At 45.6% G+C, this 22,301-nt stretch overlaps 2 protein-coding genes across 2 annotated transcripts in view; one reads left to right on the forward strand and one right to left on the reverse strand.

The window, feature by feature from the left end:
* The first annotated feature begins 1,313 nt into the window (after window positions 1–1,313).
* On the forward strand, window positions 1,314–2,856 carry LOC135396214 (mitochondrial import inner membrane translocase subunit Tim8-like). Its single transcript, XM_064627241.1, has 2 exons — window positions 1,314–1,524; window positions 2,504–2,856. The coding sequence occupies exons 1-2, from the start codon at window positions 1,429–1,431 to the stop codon at window positions 2,675–2,677; spliced, it is 270 nt and encodes an 89-aa protein (XP_064483311.1). The 5' UTR covers window positions 1,314–1,428; the 3' UTR covers window positions 2,678–2,856.
* A 906-nt stretch (window positions 2,857–3,762) lies between these two features.
* LOC135395946 (gamma-aminobutyric acid type B receptor subunit 2-like) overlaps window positions 3,763–22,301 on the reverse strand; it is a 144,074-nt gene continuing 125,535 nt past the window's right edge. The window contains exons 14-18 of the mRNA XM_064627031.1: window positions 16,367–16,489; window positions 10,167–10,505; window positions 9,514–9,672; window positions 9,282–9,359; window positions 3,763–8,768 (exon numbers count right to left, since the gene is read on the reverse strand). Coding sequence (XP_064483101.1) covers window positions 7,950–8,768; window positions 9,282–9,359; window positions 9,514–9,672; window positions 10,167–10,505; window positions 16,367–16,489 — 1,518 coding nt within the window. The 3' untranslated portion in view covers window positions 3,763–7,949. The remainder of the gene's footprint in view (window positions 8,769–9,281; window positions 9,360–9,513; window positions 9,673–10,166; window positions 10,506–16,366; window positions 16,490–22,301) is intronic.

The following is a 22,301-nucleotide window of genomic DNA, read 5'->3' on the forward strand; positions in this document are numbered from 1 at the left end:
ATATACGATATACGAATATGCGATACTGCAATATCGTCTCTGTTCTTGGTAAGCTGGTCTAAATCAATGGCGTAGCCAGACTGGTTAGGGTTCAACCCCCCCACCCCCGAAACCGTATACAGTATTTGGAAAGTGCGTTTGGGAGAGGGAAACGGGGATGCAGTCCTCCTCTCCCATGTAAATTTCCAATGGAACTCTCTCCCGAAATATTTTTCTGGCTACGCTACGGGTTCAAGTACGATGTCTCTTTTGCCTCCACGGTTCAGGTTCAGGTTCAGGTATAACTCTTGTAAAACAACCATCATGAGCTGCATTTACGCGAATGCGACAAAAACGTATGATATCGACTTATCGCGATAAATCCTCTCCGACAGGGCCACGTAAGCCAATCCACTGGTCAAGATAGGTGCGAGGAGGTGCGATAACTCGATACGATGCGCTTCTGTGGCATTCATGCAACCGCGGCTGCTATCTCGTCGTGTGTACATTTAGAGTTGAGTGCGAAGTGGGTGTGGGATTGTGCCTTTCGTGGTAGAGTCCAGTTAGTGGGAAGTCGTTCGGGGGATTTGTGCAAGCGTGGTGTAATTGGCAGTGCCAGAGAGAGGAGGTGGGTGGTGGATCAGCCGGGGATGGAGCAACGGGGCCCGGACCTCTTCAGGGGCCCGCTTCCACCAAGTCAAACTATCTGGGTTAAACGGTGACTTACGAGGATCAGTATACATGTGTACATAGCTCTAGTACATAGTACATAGAAATCACATAAAACAAGAACTACTTAGAATATGATATCGAGACGTGAAGAGGGAGGCCCAGGTAGGATCCCCCCCCCCCCTCCTGGGACACGTAATTTCTCTCGCCGGCCTTGGCAATCGATGGCACACTTGACGACAATCAAGGGCTAGGTCTGGCTTCGACTGCGTCTGCTGTCTGTCTTTCTCGACGGCTGCCATATTTTCGACCTTTCGAAGCACACTTGCTTCAAAACGAAATTGAGTACATTCCGGTATTCGTCTCAGTTTAGTTTAATTATCGTCTGCCAGTGTGTCGTACGTCTGAATACCGCTTTTGTGTTTCCACTGGGTTGGTTCACCAATTTGTAACACTTTTACGGCACACAAGTTATCGCGCACATGTCGTGAAGCGCCTCAGGACGAGAGCCGCCGATATTTCGAACAGAGGCTGTTCATCATCTTCTTGACTGTTCATTTTCTTACCGGTTCACTGGATTTTCTATTTTTCTGCATATATCGAAACCGAAACTACAGATGACGCTGTTGAATGTCGCTCAACCCGGCGCGTTTGCCAGCATCAGCTGGCAACGCTGTGCAACGCACGCCGGCTGACTCAAGGTGTCGTTGTACCACGGTGATCGTCAGATTTTCGTTTCTTGCATGCTGTTATAACGAATTTCCTAGCTAAATTACAAAAATGTCGTTTGATCATGACTCTGGGAATCAAGTGGTGGACAAGGAAATGCAGACATTCCTCGCCATTGAGCAGCAGAAGGCTCAGTTTCAAGCACAGGTAAGAACCGGCAGTTTGCTCCCAGACACAATTTCGGCATTAGTATTAGCGATATCACATTTTGCAGCTTATTGTGTTTTCTCTTCATTTGCCAGACCCATTGATTTGCGCTCTGCGTAACGAAGCAAGTTTAAAAGATATCGTTGCTATGTGAGGTTAGGTCAAGGTTAAAGTTGAAAGCTACGATGTTGTGCACGTGACGCCGGTGTTTTTCGGTCTAATGCAGCTTTTGTGTAATAAGTGCAGAGGTGAAGTATCTCTGCTCCCTTCCTCCCACTAGTAAAGATTCCCTGTTGATATGATTTCCCAAAGCCAAGCGGTGTTCCAGGTGTGGACCTGAGAAGACTCAAGGAAATGTTATAAACAGCTACCCTGTCGCATTCTGGTCTGCTCCTATGCTCTACAATTCATGTACAGCGCCCTGTAGCATAGTACAGCGAAGCCTAACCAGTCCCTACAGGCGCGGGTATCTGAGGTGCGTGTTCCCTGCGTTAGTGAGGTCTTGTGCTAATCTCAGAGCATATATGGGGCAAGCTGGTGGTGCTTGTCATGAACATACGCTTCCTTTCTTCTACAATACAATACATACCTCTCTTCTTGAGCCATAACCTGACTCATGTACCCACATTCGAACACGTCGGCTGAGACGAGAGTGCTTCTCTCTTCACTCTCAACCGAGAGTGCTTCACATAATGGACAGTGTGCAGACTGCAATTTCTCACTTAAGATTGGTTACTTGTAAAGAATCGGTGTATATGCACTTCATTGAGTCGTCTGAGATTTGAGATCTTTATTCAATCATCACGATTTCCACGTGGTAGAAATATCGTGTCTTGCGCAGATCTTGCAGCCGAATAATCCAAGAACACGTGTTGCCTTGTTATTTACACTTTAATTCGTCTGTTGCAGTGCGTTTTGAAGATCTCTTTAGATTGATACACAGCGACTATAACCAATTTCTTTTTCTTTTTTTGTTCAGGTTCATCGGTTGAACGAGATATGTTGGGACAAGTGCATTGACAAGCCAAGTTCGAAGCTCGACGGACGGACCGAGACTTGTCTGACCAACTGTGTCGACCGCTTCATCGACACGTCACTGGCAATCACAAACCGGTTTGCGCAGCTTCTACAACGTTCCGCGGAACACACGTGACTTGCGTCGCTTGCTAGGAACCGCTGTTACGAAGGTTCATCCCAGTCAACACAACATCACGTTGTTAATCCATCGCTCTAGTAGTACTACAACCTCATTATCTGTTAACCGATTGTTGGGGAAGTTACATCGACATAATATAAACGAAAACGCAGTTGGAATAAATGTACATTGCTGGAGTTTGCACGCTTCAGTGTCATGAACTATGCCACTTTTGGCAGTTTGGCAGTTTTTAGACGGGTGCGGTTCGTTGCCGTGGAAAATTTATTCCCTCCTCTCGTGAGCCCTTCAACGAACCGTGCAACCGAACTATGTACATCCGCTAGTACCTGGTGACGTCGTTTTGCCACAAACTTGGTGCTTTTATCAAAGACATCAAGTTTCGGCCACTTTATTCACTCTCGCACTCTCCGTAACTCACTTAATTCACCAACAACTACTATGAAGCGAAAAGTGTTAAAATTTAAATACGCAACTTAGAGTTAAATTGGCTTTAAGTTTGGTGCTGTTCGAAGACCGAAAGCAGCGGATTTGCGGGACTAATCTTGTAAGACTTCCACGACGTACTCGGGCTTAAGAACCAGACGGGAGGCTGCCTTGAGGGCATTCATACGTTTTCACCTCTAGTGTGGGTGTACCGTAATTTCACGCGTATTATGATAGCAGTAATATTTCTGACTGCGTCCGGTGATAAGCTGCCACCTAGAATTCACCTCACCTGGTTCTCGTTCACAAGATCCAGCTCTCTGTAAATTGTGTGAGGCAAATATTTCGACGTTTTTATACTCGGGTCGGTAGAAAATTGTTGAGAGAACTTCACAATGAATGACAGCGTTGTTTTAAATTGCACATAGCAGCTGCCATTATGATATAATCACTGCACCAAATTTGTTTTTGAAAATGTGATGTATTTCTCCTTACATATACTGGCTACAATGCTGCAAGTCTATTACTCCACTTATTGTAGCACATCCGTGACAGCAAGCACAGCGCGGAATTCGTAATCACTGTCTTTGCCGTCTGCGTGCTGCCTTTGCACCGCATTACGATGCAAAGTGAGGGAAAAAAAAAATCCTTACGACATCTCGTGTTTATGACAGGGTTTATTTTACAGTAGTCATATACAAAATCTGTCACAGCTGTCATGATATGTCAGCAACCAGACGTGGCTACATAGGACATGTGCGCGATTCTGGTCGGGATCACAACAGACAAAACTACCGTGGCGCTTTCAACTGGCAGTGTTGGTCCAATATCTATAGACATTGAAGGCAGCTACCACATTCACTGTACCTATCCTGCATGACATCATGTAAGCTTAGCAGCCATCACAAAACGAGTATCAACATGAAATGTATGCGTACAACAATACTGTAGATGATATTTCCGCCGTTAATTAGGCTTCGTTGGGATGGACGGGGAGATGACTTGAAATGTTTCGATTGAGTGTTACCTGTTACAGAGAAGCGTATACGGGCACTGATGATTGCACGTTGGACTTTAAGGTTTTGTGAGATGTGCAACGCTTTGACGTACCTTTATTTTTGGCACACACCGAAAAAGGTAGTGCTAAGCATACCTTTTTTTTTTATAGTACGTTAGACTTCTGTACAGGTATAGTTATTCACAGCGTTGAAGGCTTCGGTTAACAATAACTTGGATCAGACGTTCCCAAGGTGTCTACCAACCTTAGACAAACAGGAATGGTCGGGGAATTTTGTTGCAACCGGAAAAGTCGGGGGGTGGGGGACTGTTAGGGAAAGTTGCCAAAAAGCAGCTGGAGTCTGAGAAAATCGCAGACAAGTGCCACGACAGTACACCGTGAACCGCGGTGCCAATCATTTCTGACACAGTAACATTGCCGCAAGTAAGTTTGGCAATACGACAAGCTCTGTTGCAGAAAAGCGGGGCAGCCTCACTTATAAGCGACCTTTAACAAAAAAAAAAAGACAAGGGTCATAAATGCAACATAGTACGAGATCTCCCTAGCGCAGGAAAAAAATTGGTTCTCCTAAACAGTAAGCGGAGACATGTACTCTGTTTCTTTGAGTGAATGACGCGTGTTATTCAATTACTCAATAAATTATCTGTTCTATGAGTGATCTGTGTCAAAACGTACGAGCAGGCACCACATTCTCGTTTGTTTTGGTCAGGGAATTTGGAGGCTGCAGCTTGGTAGACACCCTGGCTCCGTATGCCTTCTTCAAAGCAGGAAGCTCAAAATCGGACTAATGTCGTTACATTTGAGTATACGCCGTCAGTTACGAGAAATTGTCCCAGCTGCTACCTAGAGGTGCAGCCGACTTTCTGGCGAAGAAGTATTTCGTTTCCTTCGGAATTCAGACAGGGATAGCACATACTAACGTAATACTGTTTTCATTGCCCTGGTGACATTTACTAGAGCCACACGGTGGTAATATGCATTTTTGGGGGTATCAAAAGTACTGTCAAAAGCCTCACTTGATCTATATTTACTTGGGCATTTTCAACATTAAAAGATGAAACACTTTATGTAGCAGTACCTCGCAGGTAATGAAATTATTTGAGAGAGAGTTTCACTATGCAGGAGGAGCACTCGTACAATATTTACTGCTTTCTGCATTTCCTAATTTGGGCAACACTGTAGCACACCTGCAAGGCAGTGTTACGACCACGACCCACTGAATTATAGCGACCGCGTCATACGGACCCCTTCCCAGCACCGCGGTTGGAGGCTAGTGGTGGCGCCACTCAGCGGCCCGGTTATCGCTTGCTTAATTTCTACAATACTCTGCACTTTAGCTTATCTTAGTATTTTTGTACAAGCGGTGGATGTCCCAAGAGAGGTGCTTCCTTTTGAAGTTCATTATCGCCATCATTCCACGCGTTTTCATAGGAACTGTTGCTGTCGTCTGCTACGGTAATCGTGCGTCCGCTTCTGCTGCTTCAAAATTCTAATTTCCATCGTCCAGTCGTGATGCACATCTCGCTGGCCGATAAGTGGCGCCCCTAGCGGATCATGCGGACGGGCTACTCATTGGGTTTGCCGATTATGTCATGGTCGCTATAATCTATGGTAGGTCATGGTTATGACATGCCACTGTTCCCCTTAAGAAGGGATGTTGCAGGACATTTTGTGGGTATCCGCGTGGAATTTAAATACGTAAGCTCTACACAGGGTATTAAGATACTACTCAACTGTAGGCTATAAACATTTAAGGCACAGGTCATTGGAAGTGAACTAACATTTGGAACAGGTAGTCTTATTTCAGTCGACATTGTTAAAGTAATTTTGCCTGCACGATAGTGAATATTTTTTCGTAGTCGTCTAACTCGAAATTAGGTTATAGCTTTCTGCGTCATCAAGCCACAGGTTTGATGTCTCTCTCTTATCTATTGCGAGATATCTCGGCAGGGCTCGTGTTCCCTACACTATGTAATCAACGTCGTAAGCTCGTCTACACTTGAAATGTATCTCGTGGTGCCTAGATGAATATTTCAGGATTATCTCCATGGAGGTCTGAATAGTGGCATACACATATAATTGAAACCTACTCTGTACACAGGGATTCCCTCAGGCTGAAGAAAAAAAAAAGTACTTGATATGTTGTAGCAGTGGTAACCTTTTGTACATTCGTGTGCTCATTTCAGTATTCGCAGATGATGGAAGGGATTATCTAAGTGAGGTGTGTCGTGAGATTCATTCCTCAAGCATCTTCGTGAATGCAATACTGTGTTGTTGCTACTGCTGCTGTCATCATCAGGCAACCTCACGAGAACAAACAAAAATTTGTCTGTATTTCTTATAGTGATGCAGGTTTTGCAATAGTAATTTGCAATGAGCTACGTGGTGTATATATATATATATATATGCTTTGTCGTTGTTATCAGACTGCTTCGTAAAGCCAGCCATATACTTTACGTACATGTACAGTGCATCACACACGCTGAGCCTCTGTGTGGGTGGCATCAAGGGCTGCTGGTGGGAGAGCTACGGCATGCGTGTGGCCAAAGTGGTGAAACCATGGTGAAGTTAATGAAACGAAAATACGGTGAACATCGCGGCGTTATTTGCTACGTAGCGTACACATCCCGATACCAAATAAGGTCAAGGCAGGGATCTCGGCAGGATTTTGAGGATTGAGGGGCTTTCGGATTTCAGTTGGAGGGTGTGTGCGTAACATATTCGTACTATATACTATTCGTATTGCAGGGTTATGGGAGGGTGATTCTAAGAACTTTGTGGAATACGTGGGAAAATCCCGCCAAATTCCTGGATCCTATTGCCGAGTCGACAGGATGAAGCGGGTGGTGCCCCAAGATCGTTCTTAGTCCCGCGACTAAACAGCGTGCTTTTACAGAGCTGAAAACTATGTTATTGGAAAGCGCCTCTACAATATTGAACCCTTAAAAGTCCTTCTCTAGTCCTCTTAATGTTACGGTAAACTTATTGCTAGTAACGCCATGATTCGAAATGCATCCACAGCCGGCTACCTGCTTGAGGCTCCTGCAGCCGCTTCCCACCAGCGAACTCTAGGGATACCGTTAGAGGCGCTGAGAGCGTTTCTCTGTTTACACTCTACCGTTCGCGCACGTTTCCAATAGGGCAAACCGCAGCCTCGTCCCAGTGAAAGCCTCAGCTGTCACTGGCGTTTTTATCGACCATCGTTCTGTTTTATGGCGGCGCAATAAGCCCATTCATGCGGCTGCCATCTTTCCTCCGATTAAAACTGATTCAGTGAATGTGAAAAGTCGCGGTAGTGTTTGCCGTGGACATCAAGTATCTATGAAGAATTACGGATTTCCGTATTCACCCGTTCTGAAGTCAAACTCCCACAGACATTTGTGTCAGTATACTTCAGCAGATACTGAAAATGAGCTTCTCTGGGGTTCGCTCGAAAGCTGTGCCCAAGAATTAGTGACTTCAGTATTCAACTCCACGAACAGAGCATTAAATGGCATTGGTAAATCGGGTGACGTCAAATACTATTTAGGCTCGCACATACTGTGGATTCGCATTGCATCTAAACCCTGCCTACTGTTGCGATCAAACTGGATGAATCTGGTCTCGCATGATTTGCCTGTTTTCATTTGGATTTGATAGTCACTGTGATGATTGTGATTATGTATGATGATTCGTAGGACAGACACGAAGAGGTATCTCTAACACCATGATGTATCCCCTCGTTCTACCTATCGGGCATGACTATACAAACCTGCTTGCTGCTCCCTCCCAGTCTGCACCTCAAGAGGAACCATATACCTCTCCTCCAACTCACTGCAGAACCAGCTGTCAGACATCGACCGCTTCAGCCTCGTCCAGCTGTTTCAAAATGTAGTCCCTTTCCCCTTGAAGACTTCTTCTGTCCTCTTTACTATATAACACATTTGGCGCTATCTTGACGACACTGACGGGCGTGGTACCAGCGGAAGACTCGTCACCTGTCTCTTCTACCACTTCCAATGGTCCTGGTTCGGCGACCGCGTCGTGAAACGTCTGCGAACAATTACCTAAAGTCGAGGACGAGCCTCGATTGAAAGTTCTGCAACTCGTGTACGTGTCATCATCTGACGACACTGTCCTGTACTCGTCCGTCGTGCTACCACCGTTCGTCAGAGGGGCCGACACAGCACTGACAACCTCTTCTGAACCGCACGGGGACTCCTTGTCTTCCGACGGTGTGTCCACGTCCTCGTGACGTGAGGGCATCGGGGCGTCGTGGCATATCGTGCATGTAGAGTTCGTTGGAGTGAGGGCAGGGTAGGAATCAGCATGCGGTATCCCCCGGCTGGACCCTCCGTCCTCGGGGGTTATGATGAGAGGAAGGCTTCCTCGAAGCGTCTGTGGACTGTGGGAAACTTGTAGGTGTCCTTGTGCCTGGAGGGCGTTCGAAGTTCTGAGGACGGGGTTGAAGACGGGTGTCACAGGAACCATGGCATTGACGGAGTAGATCTTAGAGACGTGAATGGTGCGCCCTGCGCGGAACTTGGGCGTCGGAGGTCCAGGCGTGTTGAAGCCGCTTGAGTTCCTGTTGCGGGAGGCCCGTTCGAAGTCCAGGGAGGCTCGCTTGCGTTTGAAGCGCTCGAGTAAAGATGAAAGAGGGCTGTCTGACTGCATGTGGAAGAGGTTGAAGAATAGTTAGCTACGTGAGCAACTTGATGATCAGAAGGGTTGCGTCCGCGTCTGCACAAAGCGTTTCTATCGAACTATGCTGTGAAATAATTAAGGTTGTGCGCGAACTAATTCGCCTTGGGTATGAACATTGCAAAAGGCCTGGTAATAGTGATCATTTTGTTACAATGACTACAGTCAGTACTCTGCATTTTAGACAAAGCTTTCGAAACTCTTGTATCAACCGCGAGTTCGTCACGCGATTGAACATTGCCGTGGAGCTCTGCCATTAGCGATCTGCGGCTGCAGTTGTTGAAAACCAGTACGTGCTTTTGCCGAACTTGAGTGGCGCTAAGACTGTCACATAGGACATAGCAAAAATATCTCCCACTGCGAATCCCAATGTCTGCGCCAACAGATTGCATGCCACTTCAGTACAATTCTGGGCTAGCTGCTGGTTAGGAACCTCTCCTAGTACACGCAGCAAAATCTCAGATCATTTACAAAGGTTACCTTTAGTGACTCACTGCCAGGAGACTCGATCAAAGGTTCACCCAGGAGCTTTTTCAAGCGAGCTATCTCAGCGTCCAGCTGAAAGGCAGGTAAAAAAACGTGTTCTCTTGAGAAACGTCGCATAACCACGGTCCAGGGACGCCAAAGCCAGTAATCACTTTCCTGTGTAATTGCTTTCCAAGCAAATCAAGCTAACGAATGAAGAAAATAGCGAAACAAGGAAAGTACGTACCTCCATGACTTCTCGGCCGTATGCTCTGTTCTGGACTTCTGCCCTATAAAAGAGCTCCCTTCGTTCGTCGATGGCGAATCGACGAGTGTTGAATTCGACACGGACTTCCGAGGAGGCCACCACGGTTTCCACGTCCGTGTTGCTCAAGATGGCGTGAATCTGTCACATGAAACATTTCGTCAGTGGCTTGCAGAAAGAACCGTAGGCAGAAGTGTGACTGTCCTGCATACTGACTTGTACATGGAGGCTTGCTTTCCGTATTGTTCTGGTGTCGTGTTCTTTACAAGGTGCCTTGCACCACAGCAAGTAATGTAGGGAGCTTAAACCTGATTGGACGTGGCATGCATGTAGTTACCTGCATCCGTTTTCGCTGTATTTGACTCTCTATTTTTGGCGTTGTAAATGCTAAAAAGTATAGCGTGTAATTAACGATCGACATGTACAGCGTCGTTATTGGATTGTGTATTGTACCAGGTTGAACAAAGAGAAGTTTCTTTCGGCCTGTGACCTCGGACTTCATTTGTGCTCATCAAGAGCTGAAAGCTCGCGAAGCGTTCGAAAGTGTTTGGTATAGGCAACTCTTCAACAAGTTTCGACGTGCAAGTTATACAGCCGCTAAGGTGTATGCTAGTCGTCCGCCACCTGTGCCTTACCTTTGGCAAGAAGAGCAGACATAGTGTGGTCGTAGTCGACACGAAGATGAGAGAACCAACCAGGACAAACGTCAGCGTGTACCGCTCAACGGAGATGATGTTGGCAAGGGCTACGACGATGGCCGACGTGATGACCGCATTGTAGACGCTCAGTCCGATGTACTGGGAGTCGTTTAGTGCAGGAATTTGAACGTTCCTGGTCTCCCAGGCCATGTAGCAGCCAACGACCAGCAGGAGTCCCTTGTAGATGTACAAGGCTCCCAGCCATTTCGCCATGTGTTCGGAATAGCACTGCTCTCGTTGAGGAAGGTACACAACGTCCCGTTCCGTTTTGGAGATCTGCAGGGGTATATTACAGGTTGTTGAATGGAGTCTCCTGAGATTAGGCTCGGATTGGGCGACTTCATTTTGTCGTGAAGAATACGAAACGGAGATATTGGCTGTTGGAGCTGACAACTCAAATTCGCTGTTCTATTCTCTACGGTACGCATGGGATACTAAGACTTGCTACGGATTCCAGGTCCGCCAGAGCAAACACACAGGCCCAACCGCATGCGGCGTTTTTCGAGCGGCAAGACGCCGTGCGCACTCAGCGGCAAGAGAGACTGTCGAGAAGCTCCCAAAGCTAACAGCAGCATATTCAGCATTGTCCGGCGTGAGCATTTCTGTACTCACTCAAGGAAAGAAGCTCTATGTGATTGATGTAAGACATGGCAACTAGAGATCAATTTTGCAAGTGCGCAGTGACGTCATTTACAAACAAGAACCCCCGTATATTTCCATTTAGTCTTTGTCCTGCTGTAATTATTCGAGTTCAGGGGTTCAGGTATTTAGGTGTGCACCACTCCTCCACTCTGAAGTTAAAATCGGACATTAATCACGTGTCTTATACAAGTCCCTTAAAACGCTTGCATACCTGAAGCGTACGCTAAAACTGGCTTCCGCACACGCTAAGCTCCTGGCATACAAAACCCTTGTACGTCCTGTCTTGGAGTATGTCGGTTTGGGACCCGTATTCAGACAGAGGTGTTCAAACCGTCGAAATGGTTCAATCCAAGGCAATTAGGTTCATCACTAAGCGGCATAACAGATACTTTTCCCCAACTTCTGCGCTTAGCTCCTTAGATTTAATCCCTCTTAGTAAGCGGAGGGGCTCTTCATTCAGTTGTAAGTAAGCAGATCAGCTTTCAGGATCCACATTTCGTCTTCGCGGGATCATGTTCAGTGTGCGGTGCACGTTTTCTGAATATTGTATACTGTATATACCTGAATGCGCTCACGTATCGACGTTTCTAAGTACAGCTTTTTTTCCTCGCACGATTGCCGAATGGAATGCTATTGATGGTCGAGTTCCGGAACTCAGGCAGCACGCGATATTGGTCCAATATTGGCACTATCCCAGTTTCATTGGGCCTATAGAGACCCAATCAAGCCAATGAAAAGCCAATAAATGGCAGTTTATTTGCTATGTCGGTGTTATCTCGGTTCAACTCCAACAAAACCGAAACAAATAAAATGCATCACGCTAGCATGGATGGATGGAGTGTAGGAACACCCCTGGTGGGCCTCTTTGGAACGAGGGTCCAGCTTTAAATTTGCGGACGTGCCGGATATTTTTTGCTTCGTTTCTCTTCGGTCATTAATTGGTTGCAGTAGTAGACGTGTCCTTTCTTGTCTTTAGCAGACGTGTCCTTTCAACTCTATCCCCGCTGGTGGTGCTGATGTCGCGTCCGTCTTTTCTCTTGGGGTGAGGGAGTCCCGTTGTATGGTCTGCTTTTGCATCGCCTGTATTCCTCGGGTTCTGTCTAGAGTCACTAAATAAGCTTCGCTTCAGAGTATCGACACTGAGGTCCAAGGGAGAGCATGAGCGCCATCTTGTTTCCGCATCACACCGGTACCATCCCCAGTTGAGGATCAAAGACGGGTAACATAATGCCCGCTGCGGGATAGAGAAGCGTGCAATGATTGTTGCGCGATAATCCATGTATTGTCCACCGCTCTGGTGACATGTATTGTCCACCGCTCTGGTGACATGTATTGTCCACCGCTCTGGTGACATCGAAGATGTCAAGGTGAGCTCAAGGCCGTCAACTGCTGCTTGTAAACGAAAGGAACATTTCACCCGCGCACGATAGATGGCATCGTGCGCTAACGTACGCAGTGCGCTTGCGCGTGGGTATCGTGGCGCAAACAAGATGGCGCGTGCTCGCTCTTGGAACTCAGTGTCGATACTCTAAGCGTAGCTTATTTAGTGACTCTAGTTCTGTCTGCTATGCTCCTGTCGGTTTTCTACCGACCATTGTTTCAATCGGCGTTTGGTTATTGCCACCTCTGTATCTTCTCCGTTGGCCGTCGTAAAACCAAGGGCTTCCTCTAGCGAGCATGTTCTTTTTCCACTAGGGACCGCGCACTCCAGTTCCACATGTCGTGTGTTTCCTACGATTCCTTTCTTACATAGCTGGCAATGCTTATCTATGTCCTCGAACTTGCTCCGCCGTTCTCTCGTCCGTAGAACCCCTCCTCTTGCCTCGAACAGACGGCCACTTTCTTGGGACTTATCGTACAGCCCGATTGCATATGCTATTGTAGTCTTTCCCTTTATGTATGTCTCAAGTGCTGGCTTTTCTTCCATTCTCCTTCTCCAGGCCTCTGTCTCCACTGCCGCAATTCGTTCCCGTATTTCTTTGTCTGATAATTTTGGTGTCGTGCGTTCTATAAGCGTGACTGAACCAATTTCCGAGTTCTCAGATTCCGTCTAGTCGGCATTCCCATCAGAATTGTAATCTTATTATGTATTATTACGTATTATGTACTCTTTCTTATCTATACTTATTATGTAATCGTATTATTATCGTATGTAATCGTCCGCTCGTTGGTGGTAACCAAGGTCGTGCTGTAGACTGGGAGGTGGTGGGTTCGAATCCTACCGCCGGCTGTGCTGTCCGAGTTTTTTCCTGGGTTTTTCAGAAGACTTTCCAGACGAATGTCGGCACAGTTCCCCCTGAAGTCGGCCCAGGACGCATACTAATCCCCCCGTCCCCCACTCCCTCCTGCTGTCCTCTCTCTCCATCTGTCTACATCTGTACGTCGCGCATAGCCACAGTTGCTTCGCGGCGCTAACACGCAATAAAAAAAGAATCGTATGTTATTTTGCTATATGCTTCTCTGGCTTCGAAAGTGGAGATTCCTAGGTTCGTTCTACTTTACACTTCTCGTTCTACTTTCGTTTACTTTTCGTTCTACTTTTCGTTTACTTACATTACTATTTCGTTCGGTACGGACCTGTGGCCTCTTAGGGCCATTCTTCCTATCTCTCGTTATTTGCGCTCTAGAAATTATATGCAGACTGCTCCATTGGCATATGTAATTGTGGGGACTACCACTGGGGACTGTACCAGCAGATGACAAGAATATCGTTGTTATTGAGGTTTGAAGCCATGTCGCCCATATAATTGCGTTTTGGAATTGCTCAATGAACGATGGTGCCTCGTTAGCGTTACATTGGTCTGTCACCGAATCAAAGTGCGAATGTAGCCAGCTTTCAGCCAATGCACCTTCATTGGCACTTCATTGGTAATCCTAGGTGGAGCGTGGCTCTACTTTAATATCCCAAAAATGCGTTACGTGAGGAAAAAAACAGAATTGTATTGATAAAATTTAACTTGTGGTCGCGCGAAATATTCTGGCAGCAAATATTTCTTATTTGTAGGGTTCATATGCCCCTAATTTTGGAATTATTCGAGCAACACGCTTCAAATCACGCACAAAAAATATCGGTCTTATGGGCGGCGAAGCAGATAACAACAGTGGAAGAGGCAGCTCAAATAAAAATAAACACAAAACTTGGTGGGGATTAATTACTGCTGTTGTACGTTAGGCGACTTGAAGGAATTACAGATGCATTGTAAGTTGCTTACACATGCCCCTCACCGTTACAGGAGCGTTACTATCCCTTTTACTCCAGGTGCAGGCTGTGTCTATAATTGCTGACCTTGCCAATGACCCTGGCTGTTACCGCGATGAATCCCAATTAATACACTCACTCACTTGCTCGCTCACGTTGCTGTTCCTGTCTCCCTTCATATCCGCTTTCTCTGATGTTCGCCGAGGAGGAAGACGAAGCAGCGAGTGCCTGCTCTTTGTTTTTAGGGCGAGGGCAGTACTGTTTTTGAAGCGTGATGTGGGCAAGCATTGCGCTGTTCCGTCATACTATTTGCACTACAAACAACCCCCAATGAAGATTGCTGAGGGATGCTTGCACATGTTTCCTGTCATGTGCAGTCTGTGGGACTACCCGGATCCCAGAGCAAGCTGGATCTTGCAATCTCACTCTCGCGTGCCACCGTTGTCAAAGTTTGAGTATCTACACACACACACACACACACACACACAAATATATATATATATATATATATATATATAACGAGAGAAATGAAAAAAAAAGCTTTGTAATGTGATGCGTTCTTGTTGTCGTGCTGCACGTTAATCCTAGACTGATACGACAGTTACCAGCTACATATCATTCATAATTTTCATTGGCTCCCCACGGGCTTGCAACATTGGACCAATATTTTGCTCACTCCAGCTCTGGCACGCTAGCGGACATCCTCTACCTCGGTGGGTCTTGCTCAACGACCCTTCTAACACTTTGCTCTCCCCGACGAACTCATGCACCCTCTTCGCATCTCCACCCTTCATCCTCTATCCTCGTGTTTCTTTTTTTGGCTATAGTCATGACAACGCCCACTTCTGTGTGGCCAACAACGGCGAGCCGATCCTGCCATTAGCCCCCCCCCCCCCCCCAATATTTTGCAGTTTCATTGGCCCAATGTCGGAGCGAGTTGCTCCGCCAATATTGGTCCGATGTAACTTATATCGGCTGCCAATGTTGGACCAATATTCGTCCATTGATGGTGCGCTGCGTTGGGTAGTTTTTGCACACGGTATGCCTACTCCTGCCATGACAGTGGCCCCAATACATTTAAATTAATAAATGACTCGATAAAACACTTTTATTAGAACTGAAAAAAAGTCTCAAACAGGTGCTCTTGAGCGATACCATCATTTTTCACGAACAAGACACTGCAACAGTGCACACGCACGGAGCCATTTGTTGTGAACATCGGTCCCGCTATTCACGAGGCAGGCGAATACACAAAGCACCATACAAATAAGCGAAAGCAGCATTCCAGACGCTCTCGACGCAAGAGTCACCAGACGCTCGTCTGCAACTGAGTCGCACGCGACACAAACAGCTGAAATGTACAATTGATCGACTTTGCATAAATTTATGTTTGCGGTATTATATTATATGCTATTTTATACTTTCAGAGTAAGTACTTTGCTCTTCGACGTTAATGAATGAAAAGCTAAAGTCCAAGAACTAGCCGATACTGCAGTGTGTGCGATGTTGTCGAGGGCCGACAATGTCAAGTATGCCGACAGCCGCAGGACACTAGAAATAAGACTGGCTCGTCCGGACGCCCGGCCATTTGACCTTGTAAAGCTCCTATGGGTCCTCAGCCATTCAATCACCAAGCGGCTGCATTGAAAGCGCTCCTACGTTTCCTCGAAGATACTCACCTGATTGACATTTTGTGAGACTTTCTGGTCCCTCGTTTGTGACAAGTGTTCCCAGTAGTTCCCACTAGTCTCCCGGCCCCAAACTACTGGGTTTTCTCCTTCATTTTATTTCTTTCGACTAACTGCGGCTAAGTGGTCTGCTGGGGTAGCCAGTCTGACTTTGTCGTGACTTAAATCCCAATTTTTTTTTCTCTTTTACTATCAATTCACATCAGACTAGCCGATACTGCTCGGGGTCTTGCGTTGTACTCTCTCAAAAGCTTCTAGCGTACACTACAATTGCGCATGCGCGCTGACGGCAATGCCGTAATATATTATAGAGCACGATCCACTAAAGCTCTCTAATGCTTCGTGTAGCTTCATGTACTCCCATACCCTGCACACACCAGTAAAGTTTCCACCGATCCAGCCGACTTGCACTCGGTGCCAACTCAATCTCAGTCATCATCCTTAACCCACTCTGTCTTTTCGAAGAGCAAGAGAAGTGTTACAGTAGTCCGCGGGTGGACTGCATTAAGCGGGAGCAGCGAAAGTGCACTGGAGCAAAGAAGAGAAATCAACGAAGCCATCGCTGACGACGGAGGAAAAGTTGTGCGAGCGTCGGCAAGAAGACTCACCTGCATGGTGAGGCTGCGTAGCGTTCGTTCCATGGGATCGAAGGTCACCCAAAGTGTGACGATGGCACAGTCGATCACCACCAGTAGGCACACCAGGGCGATCAACTGCTGGTCTTGCAGAAGCTGATCGGGGATAGACAGGAAGTATTAGAAACACGCGCTGTCCCTCTAAGACTTATAGAAAGCCGATGCAGTTTCTTCATTTGATTTTAAGGACTCATAGTTGACTAAAAAGGTCTAACTTGTTGTTAGACCATTTTAGTCAACTCAGTCTCATAGTTACTTAAAGTACTTACTTACTCACTCACTCAGTCAAGTTACTTACTCAGTCTCATAGTTGACTAAGGTCTCATAGTTACTTAAAAGTTGTGAGTCGGTACAAATTGATTTAAATGTTTTTCGCTCTGTCGTTGCGTAGGAAGAAAATTGAAAATAATATAAAAGTCCTATACATGCAATTGTATACATCTCGTAAGCTACAGATTACATTTACTGGCCCACGAAAAAGAATTAGAGGGGTTACAGAGTGGAAGCACAGCTGAGTCGGTTTTTGTATCTCTGTAGCTGCCCTAGACGTTAAAACGCAACTGTGACTGTTAAGAAAAATTCAGGTAATACTCGGAAAATAGCACGAAAAATGTAAAAAAAAACATAAGATTATGCGACGTCGTGACATCTTTACCTCACAACGCTTCAATATAGGCAAATCCGTAAAAGGAACACAATACATAAAAGGAACCCGACACAGAGGTACCCGTACGAGATGTAATAGCAAAGGTGTACACTGTCTCCTTAACAGAAAGTGTCCGTATGCACACATGCAGATGCTTACAACCACGCTTTGCTATTTGACACTTCAATAACTGGCTGCCGTTTGCGACTGCATTCCTTCAACCGTGCCACGTGTACGGGAATTTGCCAAACGCTTATTGACATTCGAGGCTCGGCATGTAGGTGCTTTAAGAGTCGCATTTTCAGTCTACCTATACCGTAGCTTTCTTCACCAACAGCGTCGTAAATATCTCCAAAGCAGCGAAGAAAAAGCAATATGTTCCCGAAAGCGCGCGGACCACAAACCACCTCTTCTGAGCGCCTTTTGAAATAGCAAACGAGAAAGCAGGACGGAGGGGCTGCGAGCAAAGAACTGTTTTGGGCTGAAGAGTCGAAGACCTTCAGTATGCTTCGAAATGAATTTTCGCGAGAATAGGAAACCTCGCAACAGAACATCGTGCACACTTGAAAGTTCACTGTGCGTGACGCTTTGTGTGAAAAATCGATCGTTCGGGACTTTTCTACGTGAAAATGTGAACACAAAAAGAGAACTGCAGTATAGGACTGCAAGCAATGTGACTTTTGGCACGCAATGAACGTGATTTTGAGAGAGAGAGAGAATGGACAGAAAGCTTTAAAGGTATACAGACGGAGATCGAAAATCGGAAGGTTAGCAGACGACAGGGAAAGACGTCTGCTTCTGTGGGATTTGGGCTGGAGACTCGATTTTATTCCGAGATGAGAGGTGGTCTTAGGTGTGCAGTTGATTTCGAATTATTCAAATATGTTCAGCCTGTATTATGTTTTATCTATTTTTCGTTCGACAAATAAAAATGACAGCCGCGGTGATGTCACTGAAAGGATTGAAGCAAACATACCTTTTACGAGCTTACTTGAACTCTGTGCTCACAATTACGTTTATTTTACAGTATATACGATTATATATATTACAGTTATGATTATTGTAATAGTCATAGTGATAAATGGCGAAAATTGCAACGAAACGAACAAACTTTACTCAACGATATAGTGATACATAAAGCGCGCAACCGCCCGTCATTTCCCCTTGAACTTTGAAGCGGTTTGAAGCTTGGAGAATACCTCTCGCACTCCTTCGTTGAAGGCAAAAACGAAAGAAGAGCGAACAAAAGGACCAATGAAACGGGAGTACGCGGTGCGCGTTAGACTGAAGCGGTCGTGGAACAGCAGTACAGGAAGCAGTGCAACTTTTTCTGCACAAAAACAACCAGCTGAATTCGATATAAAGCCGGTTCCTTAAAGGGGCACTAAAGTGCAAAAACAACTTGCTCTGAAATGAAAGTCCGCGTGTTTCAATTAGTGTAATGCAAGCAAAATTAGTTCACGCAGCGCCACCGTTTAGAAGAAAAACGCAATGAAAACAGAGCCGTCTTTGGCGGCAACCAATAGGATCCCCAGGAGGCAAAGATTGGCGGCATCCAATGAGACAGCGGGAGAGGCGCGCGCATACCGCCCGTGTAGATTTGGCAAGGGCCTGACCATAGTGTTCCGTATATGCGCGGCACGATGCGCACTACTGCATTTTTGAGTACCGATTCACTGAATTGTAGCCCACATCAATTCTCGCGAATGTTCCCCTGACAAAAATTTATTTTTTATTATTTTTTATTTATTACTACTGTAAGCCAATATGTGGCCCAAACAGGAGTGGCATACATGTTTGACACATATTCAACAATGGACAACAAAACAGATCTCAGTAAATTGACCCATCAAAACACGATCATACACTATATCTATTAAATCAACACCACAAGGCATTCTATTGAGAACAAAAATAAAATTGCTCCACGTTACTTATAAAATTACCTGACTCGAAAACACTTCCGGGCAATGAATTCCAATCTTCTATCGTTCGAGGAAAGAAACTATATTTAAATGCATTAGTTCTTGCAAAAATTGGTGCTAGCATTTGTTCCCGCTGACTGTGTCGTGTTCTTCTCAACAACGTAGGTTTCAGAGAATTTGGTAAATTTAATGCGACATTTCTCATCAGACCCTTACGAAGAAATAATATCCGACTAATTTTTCGGCGCAGTTCAAGTGTCTGAATGTTGTTTACCTGCATCAGCTTACTAGGTGAGTCAGTTCTTCTGTATTTCCCAAAAATGAATCTTATGGCTCTTCTCTGTACCCTCTCCAGTAGTGTAATATCCCTTTTCTGATCTTCACATCCTTCGGACAGCGACGCCAGTACGCTTCGCAACGCGCGCACTATATTTTTCACAGGGATTGCTTCATGGCGTGGCACGCGCGCGCGCGCGCAGCATGAGCTAACAACACCGGTGCACGAGCTGAAACGAGGTTCACTGCTTAGCGCCGAAGCAAGGAAGAGTCCGGTACAATTTCGATTGTAGCTCCGTAACGGAATCAAAGTTTTGAATTATGATAACAAGTACGAAATTAATATAGCGTGTAAAGTAATTTGAAGCAAACTTGTTTTTGCATTTTAGTGCCCTTTAAATTGTTGGCGCTATTAGGAAACCAATAAATGCCTCGGAATTTCGAAGCGTACGCGCGCAAAGACGCTCACCGCATGAGACCTAATCTCAGCCATTCGTAAACAAGGCAAGGTGAGGTGAGGTCGACATGGCGCCATCCAGGGTGACTTCAAATATGGCTGCCGGTTTATCTCTCTCTATCTCGTTGGCTTTACCGTTGGCTTTACCTTCTCGTTGGCTGGTAGACGACGGCGACGCTGACGGCATGTTGTCGTCTGCTTTCCAAACTGCTGACGACGTCTCACGTTCGAGTTTGAGAACATGCCTCAGCACGATAACGTACACTCACACAAGAAAACAAGGTAGAGTTGAGTTTGAGTTTGATCATAGGAAAAAAAAAAAAAAAAGAAACGGAAGACATTGAATTCGTCAACTGACGAATTCTGCTACTCCCACAAAGGAAATGAAATGAAAGGAAAAAGGAAAATGAAAAGATGATAATAGAAAAATAGAAAAACATCACACCTCTCGGACACCGTACTGTACATACACATGCGTAGCTACATCCCCTAGAAGTGAACTAAAAAAAAGGTAGAATTTTCTACCCATCTCGGTAGAGCTGTATTGCAACCACCTTTCTTCTCAAACTAATTTTGCCTTTTGGGTATGACTGCAGAGTAGAAACAAACTACAGTGTAGTAACTGTCGTTCTACCAGCCTGGGTAGGAAATTCTACCTTTTCTTCTTAGAGTGTATATAAGACAATCAAGGAACTTTTTTTTTTCGTTACAAACAAACAATCAAGGAACTGAATGTATCTTAGTTTTTTTGTTTTTTTTTAGGCAAAGTAATTCCGGTTCCGATTCGTCCTTTTGCTAAGCTTTACTAATACGATTTACGAAGCATATAAACATGGTTAACGATTAATAACAGTAGAGAGATTGAAGCAAAGCAGTCGCTGAAAAAGTCAGCGTCTGGACTCGAACGCGCTGCTTTATTGCAGGGTCAAGCGCGGTACTCTTTGCACCACGCTGGCTGGACTTCCCGACGACTGTTCAAGGGGCCCTTTTTGAACGGAGAAAGACACACACACACACACCCTCTTCACACTACATCTTTTCCTCAAACACACATACATACGTTAACGAACGAACGTAAATGTTGTCAATGTGCTCCGTGTTTATTAAGAACGAGCTACAACAATGTCATGCATAACTTAACGCTGATTCGTATACACAAACGGATACAGAAAGAGCACCGTTTATCAGCCTCTGAACAATTCATGCTCTGTAGTTACGAGAGCGATTGTGTGCACAAGCTATAGCTTCCGACGCACATATGCACAATTGCGTACTAAGCACACGACCGTTCAATACGACCGCGAGAAAGCGTCGGTGTACTCCAGCCCGAACCAACACATCCAGTGCGACTCGAGTACTCTCGTATGTGTTCCCTTGGGATAAATATTTGGGAAGTGGAAATATTGGCTCGACTTCTGTTCGGGCTGCGGCGTGCAGTGCTTTCATTAGAGAGACAAGGTCGAGCTGCACGAATGATGTCGGCGTTGTTACGAAACGGCACGAAAGGGCAAAGGTTGCTTGCAAAGCCGTTAGCTTTGTAGTGTCAGAAGCGATTATGTGATATTTTTGAAACAGTGTTGACAAAATAGAATAAGAATGTAAAGAAACGGAACATAAAAGAAAAAAAGGAGGAAGGGAGTTGCCTCAGGCCAGAAGCCGCCGATATTTCGAACAGAGACTGTTCTTCTTCTGGGCACCGTCCTCATCATTGGCATGGTATTTAAAGGGTTAGGTGTGACGTGTTTAAAGGTTCATGCGAATTGTGGGTCAACAGCCCGGAGGGAAGAAAGGTTCCGTACGGGCTTTTACGGCCGGAGTGAATGGCTGCTTTGTTAAAAAAAAGAAAAAAAAAGAAAAAAAAGACAGTTAAGACCGAAATCGCTGAATTGCGATAGCATTTATAAGAGTATCGCGGGTATTCTCCGCCGATGGACAGTATAGAGGCTCGTTCAACATTGTTCGACTGAAGTAGCTGAAGTACTTGGCAACCGCTAGGTTGTCTAGGCCCCTGACGAAGACAGGATCTATAGCACTCCGTGTACGCGCTGTGGCAATTTTATCGTCACTGGCTAAGATGCAAATAGAAGATTTCCGTCACAAAGTCCGCGAACCAGTTGTCCTGGGGCTGCTACATATCCTGACTCAAAAGAACTCTGAGGGTTCGCTCATTAATGCTATCGCACCACAAAAAAAAAAAAGTATATATATATATATATATATATAATGAAAAATAAAATAAAAAACTATGCAATTGACATGAAAAACGTTTTTGTGCGTCTTTGATCTCAAAGGTCATGACAGCCGTATCGTACGATATCGTTCGCTGAAGACGCGGCCACCGAACACACACACTAAGAAGAAGACGAAGAAGAAGAGGAACAGTGAATTGGGGATCAATTACCGCTTGTGCTCCCCTAGACTGCAATTTACTCCCGATTTTAGTCCCCAAACCCTGAAATTTACTTCCCAGCACTGCACATAGTCCCCAAGCTTTGCATAAATTTCCACGCAATTAGTCCCGAAAGGGATTAATGGTAGTGGCAATGAATCTAGATCCCGAAAGGGCTAAAATTACTCCTTGTTTTTCAGAGTGGAGTTTTTTGT

The sequence above is a fragment of the Ornithodoros turicata genome, chromosome 5 (genome assembly GCF_037126465.1).
Source record: "Ornithodoros turicata isolate Travis chromosome 5, ASM3712646v1, whole genome shotgun sequence".
Taxonomy (NCBI): Eukaryota; Metazoa; Arthropoda; class Arachnida; order Ixodida; family Argasidae; genus Ornithodoros; species Ornithodoros turicata.